Source organism: Spea bombifrons, chromosome 2, assembly GCF_027358695.1.
Source record: "Spea bombifrons isolate aSpeBom1 chromosome 2, aSpeBom1.2.pri, whole genome shotgun sequence".
Taxonomy (NCBI): Eukaryota; Metazoa; Chordata; class Amphibia; order Anura; family Pelobatidae; genus Spea; species Spea bombifrons.
In genome coordinates, this window is record NC_071088.1 from 102736623 (window position 1) to 102756266 (window position 19644).

General features: G+C 37.8%; 2 protein-coding genes across 3 annotated transcripts in view; one reads left to right on the top strand and one right to left on the bottom strand.

Moving 5' to 3' along the window:
- Positions 1-6411, bottom strand: part of PIBF1 (progesterone immunomodulatory binding factor 1) — a 66340-nt gene extending 59929 nt beyond the window's left edge. The window contains exons 1-4 of one of the 2 annotated variants that reach the window (XM_053455415.1): positions 6321-6411; positions 3215-3468; positions 2347-2447; positions 1913-2111 (exon numbers count right to left, since the gene is read on the bottom strand). In XM_053455415.1, coding sequence (XP_053311390.1) covers positions 1913-2111; positions 2347-2447; positions 3215-3457 — 543 coding nt within the window. In that variant the 5' untranslated portion in view covers positions 3458-3468; positions 6321-6411. Of the gene's footprint in view, positions 1-1912; positions 2112-2346; positions 2448-3214; positions 3469-5887; positions 5965-6320 lie in introns of those variants that run through there. The other variant, XM_053455414.1, reaches the window with a different exon arrangement.
- Positions 6412-7250: 839 nt separating this feature from the next.
- On the top strand, positions 7251-19452 carry DIS3 (DIS3 homolog, exosome endoribonuclease and 3'-5' exoribonuclease). Its single transcript, XM_053455409.1, has 21 exons — positions 7251-7491; positions 7643-7800; positions 8158-8351; positions 8984-9057; positions 9449-9616; positions 10147-10308; positions 10474-10584; positions 11380-11517; positions 11853-11999; positions 12113-12229; positions 12544-12645; positions 13090-13154; positions 13242-13326; positions 14270-14397; positions 14995-15081; positions 15392-15548; positions 15754-15968; positions 16256-16424; positions 17110-17268; positions 19003-19125; positions 19212-19452. Exons 1-21 carry the CDS (start codon positions 7273-7275, stop codon positions 19296-19298), a joined length of 2865 nt encoding a protein of 954 aa, XP_053311384.1. The 5' UTR covers positions 7251-7272; the 3' UTR covers positions 19299-19452.
- The last annotated feature ends 192 nt before the right edge of the window (positions 19453-19644 follow it).

Sequence of the window (19644 nt, forward strand, 5' to 3'; positions counted from 1 at the left end):
AAATCGACAGCTCTGTATATTTATCAATGTTGAGAACTCCTACGGCTTTTTAAACTGTGCAGGAAAAAATCATATTGAAAACATTCTGAGATGACAATTTCCAGCCTCAGAAAACATTGTTTCAAAAAAAAATAATAATAAAAAAAGGGTGTGTGGCAGTGGTGTCACTTACTGATTCAAAACCTGTGCAAATACTTAAATGGAGACTACAGTTTGAAATGAACTCGGCGTTAAAGATGCTGATGCTGCCGGTGGATGTTAGAGGCAATCAGCTGCAAGGAGAAATAAAACAAGTGTCCTTCTCCAGCTGATGGCTCCTCAGCCCCATGCAGTGTGGAGTAGATTTGTGCATTTGGATTCATACAAAATCTCCAAAAACAAGGCACCTGGAGAAAATCTGTACTTTCAGTGTGTGTGTGTGTGTGTGTTGTGCCAGAGTCAGTATGTCTACTGTATTGTAGTGCCAGATTCAGCGTGTATGTGTCCATAGTATTAGGGTGTGAAATTCTATATATGAATAGTGTTATACAGTGTGCGTGTGCATGTTACTAAGAGTGTGGTGCTAGTGTCTATGGCATTCTTGATGTTACAGTACAGCATTGCCATGTGTGTATGTCAGCATATAGTTTTAGAGTGTGTGTATTAGTGTATGGAGTTAGTGTGTGTACATGAGTGCGTGACTGTAAGGTGTTTTAGTATTTACGAGCACAATATGTTAGTGTGTGTCTGTTACTGCACGGTGTTAGAGTGTGCAAATCTGTGTTAGTGTATGGCAAGGCTCGACAAACCCTGGGCACCAGGAAAATTAAAACATGATTGGGGAAGAAAAAAAAAAAACCCAGCTCCTAGAGCCAAACCAAATTCGTTGACCTCTGTGCAGGTCACGTTAGCCTAATAAACTTACTTAATACGGTATTTAAAGAATATTCCTGGCTGCCAACATACAAGATATCAGCGGAATTTTGCCTACAGGCCTCAAGTGGAACAAAAAGCTTTAAGTAAGGTTATATTGATCAGTACAAAAAACAGGTTCGCTGTTTGTAAATTACTTGAGCATCACAACTAAATATCAGTGGGTTTTTAGACAATAAATATACTTGAACCAGTAAACACACAGATGGTAAACCTGATTAAACAAAGGATTCAAGCGTGGAAGGAATCTTAAGAAAAAGGGTAATTAAGGTTTTTTGGAAGCTCTTGTATAACAGAATGTATTGTGTCAGAAACAGCTGTTATTATCTCTTGTTTTATTTTCTCCAACGTGAGAAATATTAAAACAATGGCCAGGCACTTACTGACACGATCACACAAGAATCAGGATATCATGGTTTGGTTTCGGCACGTAAAAGTCATGTAGCGATGAGTATAGTAGTTTAGTGTTGGAAAACAAATAGGTGTTTAATTTATATTATTCTGGCCCGATGCGGTGAGGAGGGAAGAGTTAAGTCAAAGGCCATGTTTCCTAAACACAGTAAAAGAGTAAACCAACGTTCCACCTGCACAATGTTTTCACGAGGCTAGGCTATAGACCTATGATTAGGAAATAACATATAAGGTGATTTTTTAGGTTATAAAAAGATTCAAAATGCTTTGAAGCATAACAAACATGTTCACGTTTCAATTGTAGATCCTTTTTTTTTTTTTTTTTTTTTTGGGAGCGATTTTTTTTTGTAACGCCTTCTTTATATAAAACATATGAAAAAAAAAAAAGAATTTAGTGTCTCTTTCCATTAAAAAGTAATGGCTACAATGGGCGACACAATCATCATATAAAATTAACTATACTGGCCTGATTATAAGCATGACTCTTCCCCGTATATACTGACGTTTAAAGACAATCAGAACTTTACAAAAATACATAGATGTGTATGAAAAACGCAAAAACGGCCTCTGTTTGAGAACAAGTACTTACAGAGACGTATTCGGGGACTGAAAGTTGTTCCTCTGGAAGGGAAGACAGCTTCTCGTACATTTCTTTAGTAACATTAAGGTCGCGTAAACTGTTACGGATGGCTCCTGCAGTTTCCCGTAGCTGCCGATTAGTCTCTTCTGACTGTTTCAGCCTCAAAAAGAGAGTTTCTGCTTCTTTCCTCATTTGTTCGCGGTTTTTCCTATTGAATATGAAGCTCAAAATTACCTCTCTAGAAAATGATATATTTTTAAATTCATACATCTTGTTTCATTTTAATCTCTAAACACTATTACACGGGTGTGCCATGTCCACCAATCCGTAATATGTGGGATTTGGGAACGTCTTTAAGGTTTACGGTCCACTAATAGAGCAAAAAAAGAATGGGACGTTATTGCGTTTCCAATACATGTTATGTACCGATTTTATGTGCTTACCTGGAATCTTCCTGCTGTAATTTGGACTGGGTCTCCAATTTTAATGCCAGAATTTGTTTTTGATGAACTGCATCATTCAGCTTCTCTTCCAGCTCTTCTATCTATACAAAGTTGAAGCACAATGTAAGGTAAACACAGACAGACAACCAGGGCCGGCCCAAGACATAATGCCGCCTGGGACAAAGTTTAAAATGCCGCCCCCCCACCCCCATTATCTACCCTTCCTCTCCCTCCCTATTATCTACCCTTCCTCTCCCTCGCCATTATCTACCCTACCCCCTCCTTTGTACTTACCTCTCAGCAGTCCAGCAGGGAGTCTCCCTGATTGGTCTCGGTGCCGGCTTGTAATGCTGAGCGCCGGAAATGATGTCGTCTTCCGGCGCTTAGCATTACAAGCCGGCACCGCTTTATAAATAAATAAATAAATAAAAGGGCTTGGAAGAGGGCAGTTGCCGCACTCCGCTCCGTGGTAGGGCCGGCCCTGCAGACAACTACCATACTGAAATATGTTAGAATATTTTTTTTTGCTTCTCTTATGTCTCAGTCTTGCTTTGTCAGGAACTCCTTCGTGAGATATATATATATATATATATATATTATATATAGATATATAATATATATAGATATATAATATATATATAGATATATAATATATAATATAATATAGATATATAATATATATAGATATATAATATATATAGATATATATATTATATATCCAGGCTGGAAAATGACTCTGTCCATGGTTTAAAAAACATAGTTGTGTGCCAATAGGTACTTTGACGACATCTTAACTTTATCATACGTGGATGGATTGTGATAATACTCCTAGGAATCCTTTCCTACATGAACCCAAGGAGACACATACCTTTGTCATATATTCTCCTTTTAAGTTGTCGATCATCATGTTTTTCTGAGACAGCTCTATCTTCAGATGCTGCAGGTTGTGAAGCAGTTGCTTCTTTTCTATCATCTGCTTTGTAATTTTGGCGGAGCCGTTTCGTTCTTCGGAAGAAGAGACGTCATCCGTAGGGACCGTGGTCTCTAGGCTAATGTCCTCAGATTCCAGGGAGCTTGAGATGTTCACTTTTTTGGAGGTTTTTGTTGCCATCTTATAGGAAGCTATTAAAGAAATATTATACAAATCGATGGTGACAAACGTGATGCAAAGGTCACAGAAACCAATTGATTGTCTCATTTTTTTTTTTTTTTACCAATCATGCCGTCTAATCCAAGCCTTTTGAGTACAGCCGTCAAAAATCGAAATGGATTGTATTTGCCCGTCTCTCTTCTGTTAGGGATGTTTATATGCAGAACCCATATTTTATCAAATTTGCTAAATTGTGGCAATTTTTATTATCGTAGGACCACAATTGATATACAGATATACCCTATATTTTATCTCCGATATTATTTACAATTCAAAACAAGATTTTATTCTACCACGATAGACAATCAAGATATGATTTAGTGTGAAAACACAATTTACAATATATATATATATATATATATATAAATATATATATATATATATATATATAAATATATATATATATATATAAATATATATATAAATATAATATGAGCAGAGTAAAATATATAATAAAAGGAAATATATTAGGACATAAAATAAAAGTATTATTGATGGGTTATCAAGTATGAACTACTGGCTTATGAATCCAACATATACAATGACACTACATGTGAAACACCTCAGATTTAGCAGAATGACATCATTTTATATAAACAGCATGTTTGAGTATTATCCAATATTTCCGCAGTGGTACCAAACCATTTTCCCCAATCCACTCAGCAACAAACGCACAAAGAGCAGAACGCAATATTTAGGGTGCTTACCAAACAAATCACTTTATCTCACTGTACTAGTCTGTTGTAATGGTACTAATAACAATTTCAAAAAACTACTCCATATCTCTGGAATTCAGCAACTTCTACAGATTATTAGTAAAAAAAATGTTTATAGATGTAAATAATCTTAACTTCAGAAGAATATCCCCCAAATATAGATTAAACATCTTGTAGATCATTCTGATAAGCCATCATATGTAATAATAAAATATACCCATTCTCCCCCTAAAAGGGGAAAATTCCCCTTTATTTAAAATGATAAAAACATATTTCAGTTTCAGGGAAGGACAGCACCATATGTCTAGCGAGTGATCGCACGGTGTCCTGTGTTTTCTTCCTTTGGTGCCTATATCGAGGCATTTCAGCAATACCGACCGAGCGAAGGAAGCGATCGTTGATTGCCTTCTAAGCTCGCTCCGACAGCAAGGTGCCGTCACATTTAACAAGAATACAGTCTTTTAATATGGTGAATGTGATTGTTCCGGAGGGGAATAGCAGGGCGCCCTGGAATCCTTTTTTGTGGGTTGCTGAATGCTTTGCGTCACAGCAACACCGGCTGAACGAGGAAAGCAACCTTTGATCGCTTTCTAAGCTCATTTACCCCATGACGTGCCAAGCATGTCAAAGGTCATTCAGGGGTTAGGTTTAAAATGCTAACTTATAATTAGAAAATAATTTTGTTACCAAAGCAAGACATTTCCTTGTTTTCCCATGAAAACAGCTAAGCGACCCAAACTTTTGATTGGTACATTATTATTATTACACTGTCACTCTCTCTTCCCGTGTAGGAGTTTTGAGTATACACCAAAGCACACCTGGCTTACTCCTTAAGTCCGAAGAGCACATTTCATCCCAATTAAATACGCAATGCCAGCCCAAGCACTGAGACAAATCGCTCAGTAATACACCGTGACGGTCCTGTTGGTCCCATAAAAAAATAAAAAAACATTATAGGGTAAAAACACGCTGAGCCTAGTACCTCTCGCTAGTGTTCTTATTACAGTAGTACAGCGGGACAATAATTATTACACAGAATCAGATTGTGTTTTCATTGTGCCATTGCTTAGTAGTGAGGGAGGTGGGCATGCTGGCACATCTCATAACGTGCCCGAAAGCCAGCCACGGGCAATAACATACCATAAAAGGCAAGTAGAATCCTAAACAGAACCGGACAGCAGATAAGAACCATTGAGCCCATCTAGTCTGCTGGAACGACTCAGATCCTAATCAATCCTTGGTCTTGTATTTGATTTACGAGAGCCACGTGCCCATCCCATGTATGTTTAGTTAGTTAACATCTACTATTTCTACTGGGAGGTTGCTCCAGCTATACACTCTCTCGAATTAAAAAAAGATGGTTTTGGGAAAGGCTGGATGTTTTTGGTCCAAAACAGGCTCCTTACTCATGGTAATTGTGCCATATGTTTAGTCTAATATCCAAACCCGCTAATATTTGTACATCTTACTCTTCGTAATTGTGAATACTTCGTAGTTAAATCCCATCATATAGGGAATGATGACTTTATACCTATGACTTGGGTAATGTTCTCGGGGTTGTAGCGCACTGACATAGCACAGTGCAGGAAGCGAAACGCTCCACAGATATTACCGAATTCAGCAATGCTCGCAATTTCGCGTGTATGTATCGCAGAAACTCGTTATAAATACATACCGTCTACCGTCCGTCCCTTTAAAGCCGTTGCTCTGTGTGGCGCTGGCTCGCCCGCCGAGTAGAAACACAAAAATCCCAAAAGTAAAACTGCGCAAGCGCAGCCCTCGCTTTCCGCCCCTCATACCCAATGAAAACAAGGTAACTCATGGCAACCTCTTAGCGTCACTTTTCTATCGAGTATTAGAAACCTCTGCTGCTCCGTATGTTGCCAACTTCTGCTGCTCCGTATGTTGCCAACCACAGCTGCCACCGTGCACAGCCAGCTGATTTGACACTATTCGCAACTGTAAATTACAGACCCTAATTACCTAAAAAGGAATTCCAAAAACAAAATTCCGGAAAAAATATTCCAAAAACATCGCTTTTCCCGTCATACTGTTGTACGCTTATATATAGTATAGCTAGCAAAATACAGCAAAGTCTGGCCAATTACCTCCACCAAAATAGTTCCTGTATTGGAGAGTAAAGCCCTCTAGTGTATCATGTGTTTAGCGCTCAGTAGAGTGTCTTGTGCCCTGTACTTCCGGGTTTGCGTGCCTCGCTTTGGTTCTGATCCCGTCAGGTTGGTGTGAGCAGCCAGTACCGCCTTTTCCTGTTTGCCACACGTGTGCTCTGCGCATGCTCAATCAAGGCGCCCTGGAGGAAGCGTGATAGGTGAGTATAACCCGGGTTTTGAAGTTGTTCTGTTAATGATATGCTTTATTTACGCTAAAGACGTGTTTGATAGACCACATAGAACACGAGCCGATCTGTCTACTTCTGTAGTTCTTGTTGGTCTTTTTAAGTCGTTGACTATAGTTTGCCGCATTCTAGCTACAGTGTAGGTGGCAGTAAATGCTCGATACACAGTATATACACAGTATATAGCAGTACTATTGCTGTTCTAGCAGGGCGCTAAAGACACAGCTTCTGATATAATTCTATGTGTGCATTACATTTAACCTCTCCATCACCGAGACAATCTACGAAATCAGTGATATTAGACATAATTCAATGTGAATAATTATAAGGAAAAAATTTTTAATTTAGACCAGTCCCCCCCAAAAAAGTTTGATCATCTTTGCTGATTGCCCCAACACTTTTTACTTGGGGGTTAAAATCTACATTTTGAATGCCAGTTGTGCCTAAAGTTGATGCCGGAGTAGTGTTTGTCATGTGTGTGTCGTAACTGATGGATGTGCTTGTGGCGCGGAATCCTCTTTGTTCGTATATTTGTTTAAAGGGACGATGTGTGGATTGTTTATAAAGTGTGTTACTAGCTGCCGCTCTCTTTCTTAAGCATCTTCTCTAACATCGGAATAAGATAAGTATCTTTTCTAGCAATTCTTTTCCATGACTATTTTTTTTTTCTTTCTACATATAGTTTGTGCGGAAAACGACAAAAAATGTTGAAGTCAAAAACATTTATGAAGAAGACCCGCACCGGTCGCGTGTTAAAGATTGTGAGAGAACATTACTTACGGGATGACATCACGTGCGGCTGCCAAGGGTGCGAAGAATGCCAGCAGACGAGTCCGGTCCTCCAGGTAGAGCCGATACTCCAGAGCTCGCTCTGCGCAACACCCCACTATCTGATGCCGGACACCAATGTGCTGCTTCATCAGGTACAGTCACTTACATTAGTAATATTTATAATATCTTTTAACTATGCTATCCTATTATTATTGTGGTAATATTTATCTTTTAATTATAAGCATACCAGGAATGCTATTATTTTTTCCAGGTGTCACACAATCTTGAACCTTTTGCTTTTAGATTGATATCCTCGAGGACCCTGTCATTCAGAATGTGATTTTGCTGCAGACCGTGCTTCAGGAAGCGAGGAGACGCAGTGCCCCAGTTTATAAAAGAATTAGAGATCTTACTAATAACACAGAGAAGTTTTTCTATACATTCACCAATGAGCATCATAGGTAAAGTTTAAGCATTTTATTGTCCAGCACGCACCCGTTATTAGATTACATACTAATCTGTTTCTTTATACCAGATCAGAGACCATATTGATGACATCATTTAATACAAAATGGGCAAAGAATATAACTCTTAGTATAGTTAACGGTATAGTTGTGTGTATGTATGTATATGTGTGTATATATATATATATATGTATATATATATATATATAAGCAAATTATAATTTTGCTTGTTAAGTTTGGTTGATAATTATAAAATGCATTAGATCTGTTTGATCGCATATTATAGATGACTGATAATGTCCAAGGGTCCACGCTCTCACATTTTCTGTATTCTTTCTACTAATTTATTCTTAGGGAAACCTACATTGAACAAGAGAAAGGGGAAACGGCCAATGATCGCAATGATCGAGCCATTCGAACTGCAGCAAAATGGTACACTGACCATATTAAAAAATCAGAAAATATGGCAAACTTCCAAGTGCTTTTAATTACAAATGACCGAAAGAACAAAGAGAAGGCAGTGGAGGAAGGAATTGTTGCATACACATGTAAGAGGAGTTTACTTATTCGTTTAATTGTTGTCTGTCGCTAAGGGAACGCGCAAGTAAAGGTAATTAAATAGTTGGTCTTAAATTTGTTCATGGTTGTCCCATCTGGTGACATAAATAGTGTGAATGCGTGCTTGATAATGCAAAGTATTACTGGCATTAGTGGTCTATTCCATCATGCTTCTTTAATGTTTGAAAAAGAAGAGGTCCTGCAACTATATAAGTCCCACGAATTATGCTTCTCATGTTGTACTAAAGAGCCAAGAATTGTTTTCAGCCGCTATGAAGTCATCTATGCCTGACGCAATGTCTGGTTTTGGTTTTCAATATTGAATTACTTTTTAAAAAAAATGTATTTAAAGCATGTCTAACCACAACCTTTCTCTGGGATTGCTCCAGTAATACAAACCTATTATTTCTAGGGGTTTTTATGGCATCAGTAAAGCCATACTATCCACTGGCAAGAATTGCACAAAAATCTTAATTTTGGTTTCTGACTTAAAACAAAAAGTTAATGGCGTTTATTTTTATTTTGCACCAATATTTGATTTTTACCTTTGCTTTTGCCAATGAAATACTCCAATAAGCTTCAGATGTCTCGCATTGTAATTAGATCTGTGTTTGATTACCAGGTGAAGAATACGTTAAAAGCTTGGTCGCTAATCCTGAGCTTGTTGACCGTCTTGCATCTGTGTCTGATGAGCAGGTATTGATTTTGATTTGGGAAGACTCGGGTTGCTATCTATTAATTACCACTGGCTGGGATGAACCTAGACCCCGTTGGCCTGTATGATTAGACCTCATCTTCTGATGAGCTAAAAATGCCTTTTGAGCAACACTCTGTTTTATGAGACATTGTACAAAAACTTGTCTCTGTGTGTGAGAATGTCAAAAAAAGTTTATGTAAAATGTTTAAAGTAGGAGCAACGTGTTTAGTGATAATTACATTTCTCCATATTTAATATTTAATCACATACCACATGATCATCATTTAGGGAGTGTCTTTCTTGCATTACATTGTACTTAAACAGCACCAGCAGTTTATAGCATAATTGTTAACATTTTCCGTTGTTTTGTTTTTTTGTGCGTTCATCCAGAATGAAATAGAAAGTGGGAAAATAATTTTTCCAGAGCACCTTCCATTGTCAAAGTTACAGCAGGGCATAAAATCTGGGACTTACGTACAAGGAACGTTCCGAGCAAGCCGAGATAATTACCTTGAGGCCACAGTCTGGGTTCATGGAGATTCTGAGGAGAACAAGGAGGTATGGCAGATTCATTTCTGTAAGGAAAACCTGTTATCCTATGCTCAGCTCCTTCAGAGAGTACAATAAAAAATAACTAATAAAAATCATCTTTATATTCGTATTGCGAGAAAATCAACAGTAGACTATGAGTTTGTCTTGCCATTTTCTTGGCATTTTAAGGCACTTGTACCATTCCCACCAGAATGCAAACCACTTGAGTGCTGCTTAAATCCTGTGTTTTCTTTTTTGAAATGTTCATACTGAGTTGGGTAGAGGATGTCTGATCCAGCAGGTCTATTCTGTTCTATGGTAGAGAGTGCAGGAATTAAAAGTGAATGAATGAGATAGATAAGAGGCTATCTTAAGTATAAGACAAGGCCAATGAAAGAGCAAGATTTCTGGTCAAAATTTCAGAACGTAGGAGAAAAATTGGAAAGAATTTATTGGCCTGATATAACTAATTTTCAGTTAAATGCTTTACCATAAGCATAATTGTAGCATAGATAGTAAGCGAAATGATTTTACCCCTCTTTGTTTTCCTTCCTAAGATAATACTACAAGGATTAAGAAACATGAACAGGGCCATGCAAGAAGATATTGTAGCCGTACAATTGCTGGAGAAAGAAAATTGGGTGGCACCTTCGTCCGTTGTCCTGCAGGATGAAGGCGAAACTGATGATATTGAATCCATAGATGAAAAAGAAAAAATGGTGTGTGACTTCTTTGCTCGTATTCCTGACTAAAGAGTTCTGGTCAACCTAACTTTATTTGTTTTAGTAGTAAGACTTACATTTTAATTAAAAGATATGCCAATTTGGTTAAGTTATATGCATATAATGTTAATAATATGCTATAATAACTTTTTTTCCTTACAGCTGAAAACTGGTGGACAAAACAATACTAAGCCATCAGGAAAAGTGGTGGGAATCATAAAGAGAAGCTGGAGACCATACTGCGGCATGCTAGCCAAATCACAAATTAAGGAGGTTAGTAATCAGCTGCTGTACGTTTCTACATTGTTTGTGAGGAGCTAGTGGGACATCACATCCACAGGCAAGAAACCTTTGATTTTTAGTACAAGGTGTATTCGTTAAAATATTATTTCTTCATCCTGCAAAGAAGTGTATTTTTGCTTAACTTTTTATTAGAAATTAAATTATTACAATTTAATATCTTACACAGGCTATATTTTTACATTATACATTTACCCCTGGCGATTGTATAAAATTACTTCTGTAGCTTATAAAGCAGTAGCAGAAACTAGCCCCTGGTCCTACTTCAGACCATCTGGATATTTTAGGAATTAGGACCAAAGCACATTGAATTAGCGTTTATATTATAGGTAAAGTAAAGACAAGTTGCAGTCCATTGGCTTGTCTTATTTTTTTTAACCTAATAGCATCAAGGTGGAATGCTAATGGTCTTGTAGAAACATATCAAAATGTTGCTCTTCAGTCAAGGCATATAAAGGTATGGAGCATTACAACCAATAGAACCAATAACAAGCAACTGGGTAACCGAGAAAGGAATTGGTTCAATGTTTTGGACGGCACATCTACAGCGTACGTGAAGTGACTGATACATAAGCTTGTTCTGAGCTACTAAACCAAGAGGCATGTAGTATTGAGATATGTGAGATGGTAGAGGAAGATGTCTATACAACACGTGAAGTGATGACATTTGTCTACAGCGAACATTCTCAGGAAGTTAGCAATCTAGTGTGGTTTTTCCTGGATTCAGGTTCTGAATTTCACCTGTTTATCTAAATGTCACATTCCCAGTCCACTCGCCATCTGTTCACGCCAGCTGATCGGAGGATCCCTCGAGTTCGCATTGAGACCAGACAGTCGTCTAACTTAGAAGGCCAGAGGATCATAGTTGCCATAGATGGTTGGCCCAGAAATTCAAGATATCCTAACGTGAGTTAACTTGCAGTGAACTTAACATACTAGTTTGTTTTGCGTATCTTGTAATGAGCATTTATCTAGTATCTCAGCGCTGATGAGTAGATATAAAGCTCACTTGTTGTAAATGGTATAATTCTTCTGAAAATTAAAAGAAATATTTACTATTTGGCTTCATAAAAAATGTTTAATCTTGCCATTGCACCACTACAGTGAAGTAAAAGTAGTTGAAGAAAAATAAATGAGAATACATCTATGATTCACTAATTTGCCCTAAATAGTGCTTAACAGCAATGCTTTGATATTTTAGTTTAACTAGTAAAAGTAATTCGGGAAAATATCCTTTGCAGGGTCACTTTGTCAAGAATTTAGGAGCAGCTGGTGATAAGGAGACGGAGACTGAGGTGCTGCTCTTGGAACACGATGTTCCTCACCAGCCATTCTCACAAGTTGTTCTCAGCTTCCTTCCCCAGATGCCATGGACAATTACTCCAGAGGTAATGATAGAAACATAATGTTTTCTCAAAATGTGAAGCTGTTGTATGTAAGTCCTATGTCTCTCTATAGCTGACTACATTTCAATATGGTGTTTTTTCTTCTAAACACGCAGGATATGAGGAACAGAATTGACCTCCGACATCTTTACATATGTAGTGTGGATCCTCCTGGATGTACAGACATTGACGATGCCTTACATTGTCGCCAACTAGATAACGGTAATCTGGAGGTATGGCTGCCCTTTTTTTGTTTTTCATAAGAGCAAAGTTATGAACAAAGACACACACATTGTTGAATCAAATAAAGTAATGCAAGAAAATCAAACAGTTTGGAAATAAGTTCAGGATGTCTTTTGCATTTTTATATTTATAATAAGAGGACCCTACAACTAGCGTTGCAGATTTCTCTGGTGACGCATACACGAAAACAGATGCGTGATGCATGCATACGTGTAATTTATATTTTCAATATACATGCAATATACATATATGCAATACAATATGCAAACTTTTCCGATGGCATCGCAATGTCTCTTCTGTTAAGGTTGGAGTCCACATTGCGGATGTCAGCCATTTTATTCGACCAGGAACTGCTTTGGACCAAGAATCCGCTAACAGGGGGACCACCGTCTATCTGTGTGAAAAAGTAAGAATTAAACATATCATCACAGCCTTACACAGCATATTTTGCTTGATATTAACCAAATTCTTTTGAAACGTCGCTCTGTGTTAACAGTATAGTAAAGAAATGTTGTTTCTCTGTATGCAGCCTTCTTGTGTAGCTCATTTTCCAAGATCATACTGTTAGTATTTTGCTAATTGTTTAGTACAGGATATATCGTTTCAAAGAAATCCCTAATTATCCACCCAAGGATCATGTCTTGGGTCAATCCTGTATTTTTAGAATAAAGATGGCATGCAGTGTAGATATAGATTAATAGTAACAGAACGACTAATCTGTGGTTAAACAGCATGTATTCTGTATCGCTCTTAATAAATCTGGCTGACCTCTGAACTTTTCATCTTTAAACTGTTAATTTACCAATGAATAGGAGAAATAATATATGTGTATGTTTCTTTTACTTTTAAGAGAATCGATATGGTTCCCGAACTGCTCAGCTCAAATTTATGTTCCTTAAGGTCGGAAGTGGACAGGTAGGTTACATTTCTGGTGTTATTGTACTAAAACATATCACGTTGCCTGATTTACCTTTTTTAAGACTATTTTGTTTACGTTTCCAGACTGGCATTTTCCTGTATTTGGGAGCTAAGCCAAGATGCTAAAATTATAAATACAAAGTTCACCAAAAGTGTCATCAATTCAAAGGTAAGTGTGTTTCATCACTCGTAGATCCGGAACATGTTTGAGTCGTAGAACTAACGAACCAGCAGTGTCAGATTTGCTGCTGTAAATGATGGGGGGGGGGGGGTCTAGTGTGCGCCCCTTGCTCAGGCCTAGGGCTTTTCCCCAGCCAAACTATGCTACTGCTTACCATTGAAGAAAGTCAGACGTATTTTAACAAGACTGTCAGATTTCAATTTGAATAAAATATTATGCCAGTTTTTTCTTTTCTTTAAGATTTTTTCCAAAAACCTTCTTTTTTTTCCCCCAAAAAAAACTGTGCTGGCTAATTGCTTGAGTCGCAGCGCGCGTATTTGGCTCCATGCAACTTGATGGAGCTGTACATTTCTGTAGACCAGGTAGATGTTTAACTCTTTTGACTACAATTCCCATGATTCTTCATCAGTCCAACTCTCTGGGAGGTAGTTCAGCTGCAGCTGTAAAGTTTCCACAAGGCTATTCTACGTATAGACTAAAGGCAGAGTAAACCGGAGTGTTGTGTTTTAGCTCCTTGACTTCACAGCACATTATGAAAGGCCAACCCTAGCGAGCTTCTGCTGCAGGAGGAGCTTGGCTGGCCCTGTATAATGTATAGTTAAATCAATGGGGGCTCTTGACAGTCTCTTTACATATTGAATTGTGCATTACACGGGGCAAGCTCAGCCCTCCTTACGAGAGAAGTGTTTGGCCTTCATAATAGGGAAGTGGGAGAGTTCTCCCTTTAGTGAATATAGTGCATTATGTTTAAAGGGAAAAAATAATGCTTGTAATGTTTTGTTTTTAAATGTGCCCGAAACCACGTGCCTTTGGCAAGTAAGAGAGACCTTGAAGTCCGGTAAAATGAATGCCTTTTCCATGTATCCTAGTGTTTATTTAGATGCTTGTCTGTCGGTGGCTGCTAACAGATGACCCTCTGTGTCCTCCTCAGGCTTCCCTTACGTATGCTCAAGCACAGATGAGAATTGATTCGCCTGCAATGAACGATGAGATTACTAAAAGTCTCCGTCTGCTGAATAAATTAGCCAAAATTTTGAAGAAGAAGAGAATAGATAATGGGTAAATGATTCAATAGATTTATCTTCATGACCTTTAGCGATTAGTACTCCAACCATTTGTCATTGACTGGGAGATGACTTGTTTATCTAAGGACGCCGTTCTCAAAGTATTTGGAGTATTCTTACTCCGCAGTGTTAGTAAGAAATGCATTTCTATTTCTTGAGTTATAAGAAGCCAGCATATAAGGCATTTTTAGCAGCTTCTTGTCAACAACCCAGGTACTGTAGAGGTATGACAATTACTGTAGAGAAACGCAAGCTGGGAGCTGTTAAAGGAGTTAATGATTGGGCCAGTTTGACCCGTTGTCACACCCTACTTGCGTAGAAGACAGTAACTTGCGTAGAAGACAGTAAAGTTTGATGTGTTTTAGTAAGCCTTGTCTTCTGAGTTAAGTGTGGGTACATACAAGAAGGTTTTGGACGAACCCGCTTGTCCAGATACAAATCCCCACACAGAGATTGCATGATAAATTATCCATGTGTTGCACAGTCCTCTAGGGTGTTTTACAAGACAAAATATCCCATAAAAGTGTATAATAGCAGAGAATGTACATGCATGTTTATGTAATCCATTGGCCTTTTTCCCCATTTCTTACAGAGCTTTAACCCTCTCTTCACCTGAGGTTCGATTCCACATGGACAGTGAAACACACGATCCCATAGACCTTCAGACTAAGGAGTTACAGTATGTTGGTTTTCACTTTTATCCGGGATTCTTTGAGTTAATTGGTATTGTTTTATTGGTAATGATGGCGGTTCAAAGTGTGTCTATTAGCATTTTTAAAATGTTCTAAAAGAATTCTAAAATGTTTTGTTAACTCTTGCAGTTTGTGTGTCGTAGAGAAGAGTGATTGTGGGGTTTTTTTTGTTTTTTTTTTAAAGCGTTGATAGATTAAATATTGTCTGATCTCCAAATGTGTATTCAATGCGAGGGAATATGAGAATATTGCTTGGTTTGTTGGTAGTGAGTTTTGCGCTTTACGTGTACTTTTCAGGGAAACCAACTCAATGGTGGAAGAATTTATGTTACTTGCTAATATTTCTGTGGCACAAAAAATTTACGATGAGTTTCCAGAATATGCTCTTCTCCGCAAACATCCAGCACCACCGCCAGCAAACTATGATATATTGGTGAAAGCTGCAAAGTCCAAGGTAAACTCACCGTATTAGAGTACAGACGCGTAGAAGGAGTTCCCTTATTGTTCCAATGATTATGTCTACACCTAGTTTTTGAAGGGCAATTTTGTGCCCTTCTTGCTCAGTAGAGCAAATAGTAGCCTCGCTGAACTGCCCATTTTTGTGTATAATCTGATTGTTTGGTTCCTAGTTTACATACCCTTGCTTATCTGTTTTGCAGAACTTGGAGATTAAATGTGACTCTGCTAAGGCTCTGGCTGATTCTTTAGATAAGGCCGCATCTCCAGAATTTCCATACCTAAACACTCTACTGAGGATCCTGGCAACTCGATGCATGATGCAAGCTGTCTACTTCTGCTCCGGCATGGACAATGATTTCCTTCACTACGGTCTAGCCTCTCCCATTTACACTCACTTTACCTCTCCAATCAGAAGGTTAGTATAGAAATGTAGAGGAAAAAGTTTACCTACTTAATAATATTCTAGATTGCTATACATAAAAAATCTACAACCAATAATAAAACATGTTTATGTTTACTTTTTATTCATTAACTTATTTTGTTTGAGTTTATTCATCCTGCAGTATTAAAGTATATAATAGTAATATAATAAAATATAGTAATATATAGTATAATTTCCTTGTATCTAAGTGTTGGTTTGCTATATGGCCTAAAGTTTATGTGATAACCCTGCACTATTTAAATCCTGTTTGTACTCATTAGGTATGCTGATATCATAGTACACAGACTGCTTGCAGTCACTGTAGGAGCAGATAGCACATACCCGGATCTCACAGACAAGCACAAATTGTCGGATATCTGCAAAAATATCAATTATCGGCATAAGATGGCTCAGTATTCACAACGGGCTTCGGTTTCTTATCATACGCAGGTATGTTGTTGCTTAACTTAAAGAATCTTACTGTAGAACTTTCACTCCCCCCCCCCAATTAATGCTGATATATACTATTATATACTGTATAATAGACACAAATCACTTGATCATCTTAGCCATGCATTATGAAACCCCAAAAGTATCTCTTGCATATTGCCTTGTTAAATCTGATTAAGAATAAACTTCCTGGGTTTTCAGGGCATGACAAACAAAACCCTCTTATTTAAATTCAGCAACAACCCCCCCCCCCAAATGAAAGTTTAACCTAGTGTGGGAACTCTTCAACATTTGACATTATATCTGAGATTGTCAGCACTTGACACCGCTGACACAGAATACCTGACGGGAAGTTTGGGTGTCCCCTGTTAGTTTAATCAGTGCTTGCACCGAATGCCATTATAGCAGATCAGACAACAAGGAGCCCCCCAAAGCTGGCACCTGGTGATAAGGGGACCCCAGGCAAACGACATCCGCGCCTGTGCAAAAACAATAAGACAACTATTTATGTAAACATCTATCTAGACCATTTTCAATAGGACATAATAATACATCTTAAGGTCATTAAGGAGTTAATCCGAAACCTACTGTCTAAGTCAAGTATATGGTACTGCTTGGTATCACAATTTCAGGTTTCGGTTTCCCAGTATTCTTATTAACGGGCTGATTTTAATTTCTTCAACAGCTGTTCTTCAAGAACAAAGGAATAATGAGCGAAGAAGGATACATTTTGTTTGTGAGAAAAAATGCTATAGTTGTTTTAATTCCCAAATTTGGTTTAGAAGGAACTGTATTTTTTGAGGAAAAGAACAAAGCAAAACCTAAAATAGTTTACAATGACGAGGTAAGGTGATTGATGTATAACAGTAAAGTATATTTAAGTAAAATCTGTCAAGTTTTGCAGTTGGTATTATGTAAGAAAACAAGAAACCCCATACTCTATTTTGTATCCCAGGTATATAGATGAGGTCTATAGGATTATGGTGCAGTGCAAGGGATCAGTAGTGTTTCCATATTGTATATTTATGTCCGATATTTTTTTAAAGATATCTAAATGTCTCTATGACCAAAGATGAAATTGCAGCTTTTTTTGCATTTACTTCTCAAAGCACTAATAATAATAAGTTGTGCTGCACAACCCGATCATAAGTCTGTGATTTCATTGTAGTCAAACAAACCCGGGGTTGCTTTATTCCTGGTGGGTCAACAAGGGCTGATAAGAGGAATACTTGAAAATCATTGTTTTAAATTACTAATTGGCTTATTAGAATTCTAAATTATGTTTAAGAGTACTATTATTGGTTAACCTCTTCAGTGACCTATAGATGTACAGTTACGTCCCAAATAGGCATTCAATAAAGCCCTTTAGGACGTACATGTACGTCCCGACTTTCTTGCTGTGACAGGGACATCTTGTCTTTTGACAGCCTGGACTCCCCCAGCATCTTTGTTTCCTGCTCACAGATCAATTGACCAATCGTGCATTCCCTTCCGTGAGTGATGTCATTGCTGACATCAACCAGAAGGTCAGCACAGGACAGGATATCCCCTGCAGGGTCTGTTTAGACCCTGCTGTAACATCCAATTGCTCCTGAATTACACACATTGCAATCCCAATGCAAGTCTATGGAGATGTGCAGGGTGATCATGAGAAATAATGTTTCTCCTCCTTCCCTCAAGTGGAGAAAAAAAAATATTATTAAATGCTGGAGGGATCTCTAGCCATATTGCACTGATAACAGTGCAGAAATAAATACGAGCACTTCTAATTATTTTTTGTTCTGAAAAAAAGGATGTGTAACTTGTGCCTGTACATCAAACGCCGAAAAGGCGAATCTTAATGAAACCCGTAAGGTACCAAAACCCCCATGGGGCTCGAGGCGTTAATCTGTTACTTATTACATACTTTTTAGTAAAAACGAGTTTATTATTTTCCCCACCAAGAATCGTGGGTTTGTTTGATTAGTGATATCATTGACTGGTGATTGGGTTGTGCAGCGCAACTTAGTAGTAGTATTCTATATTTAAAGATTTGCGGGTTATCTGGTTGAGTTTGCTCCTACATTATCCATTGTGCAAGGTGAAACAGTTGGTTTATTTCTCGAAGCAAAATACAGCACTGATTGAACACTAAAGGGTATTTTAAACCTACATGTGCTTATGCCTCTAGAAAATATGGGGAAGTGAAAACTGGCTTTACTACTACTACTACTACTTACTACTACTACTACTTACTACTACTACTGGTTCCATTTCCAATATCTGTTAGAGTGAAACCTTTACCATGTATTGGCAATATTTGAATCCTCTTATTCCTACTGGATCATTCGCTTAACACACGAGCATTCTAGAAAGAACCCTTTAAGAGTTCAGTAACATAATTAAAAATACTGGCGCTTATCACCCATACCCAATATAAATATATTTATGGAGAACATAGACGACGTGTGTTTCTTACAGTTTAGGTTGTTTCTCTTTTTGTACGTTTGTCATTATTTTTCTTCTGGCTTTTCTTTCTCAAGTAGTTTAATTACGCACTGATGAATCAGATTTGAAATTCTAATTTAATTTTGTTTAGATTCCCTCCCTCAAAGTTGAAAACGCAACGTTTTACATGTTTGACAAAGTGAAAGTGAAAATCTCATTGGATGCATCAAACATCCAGCACCAGAAGATCCGCATGGAGCTCATAGAACCAGAGGTCAGTCGCTTCGATGTTGTGTGGATAGTGTGTGTATCTATTAGGTTGTGTATGTGTGTGTTAACTGATCGTTGTGTCTTTAACAGATCCCAGGCATCACTGCGCTGAGTGACGGGGACCAAAGAAACGCAAATGGTGAACCAACCCTCAAGAAGAGCAAACTAGGCAATTAGTGCCATTCAGATGGACCTTTTGGCTGCAGCTGTTCTTTACAAGAACATTTTAATGCAATTTTAGTATTGAGTTGTTTTACTAAACAAGACGTTCACTATAGCTTCTGCAAGCCTTCTATAGGAAGCCTAATAAACCCACAGATGTGTTCTTTAATTGTTTCTTATTTTATGCAAGTGATGTTCCCAAAAAGTTACATTTTCAACAGTTACAATTTACATATTTAATGTTTCGTGTCATCATTTATCTTGAACATAAAAAGCTTCACAAATCTGCATGAAAGGTAAACTAGTTTCTAAGGTAAATGATGAATTTTAGCAGAAGGAAACTGGAGCTGGCTGTCTTTTT

What these genes read in the sequence shown, in the direction of transcription:
- DIS3 (XM_053455409.1), top strand. Translation starts at nt 7,273, where the DNA reads ATGTTGAAGTCAAAAACATTTATGAAGAAGACCCGCACCGGTCGCGTG. An exon ending in TAGATAACGGTAATCTGGAG is followed by an intron (nt 12,230 to 12,543) that starts GTATGGCTGCCC and finishes TCTTCTGTTAAG; the next exon opens with GTTGGAGTCCACATTGCGGA. An exon ending in AAAGTGTCATCAATTCAAAG is followed by an intron (nt 13,327 to 14,269) that starts GTAAGTGTGTTT and finishes TGTCCTCCTCAG; the next exon opens with GCTTCCCTTACGTATGCTCA.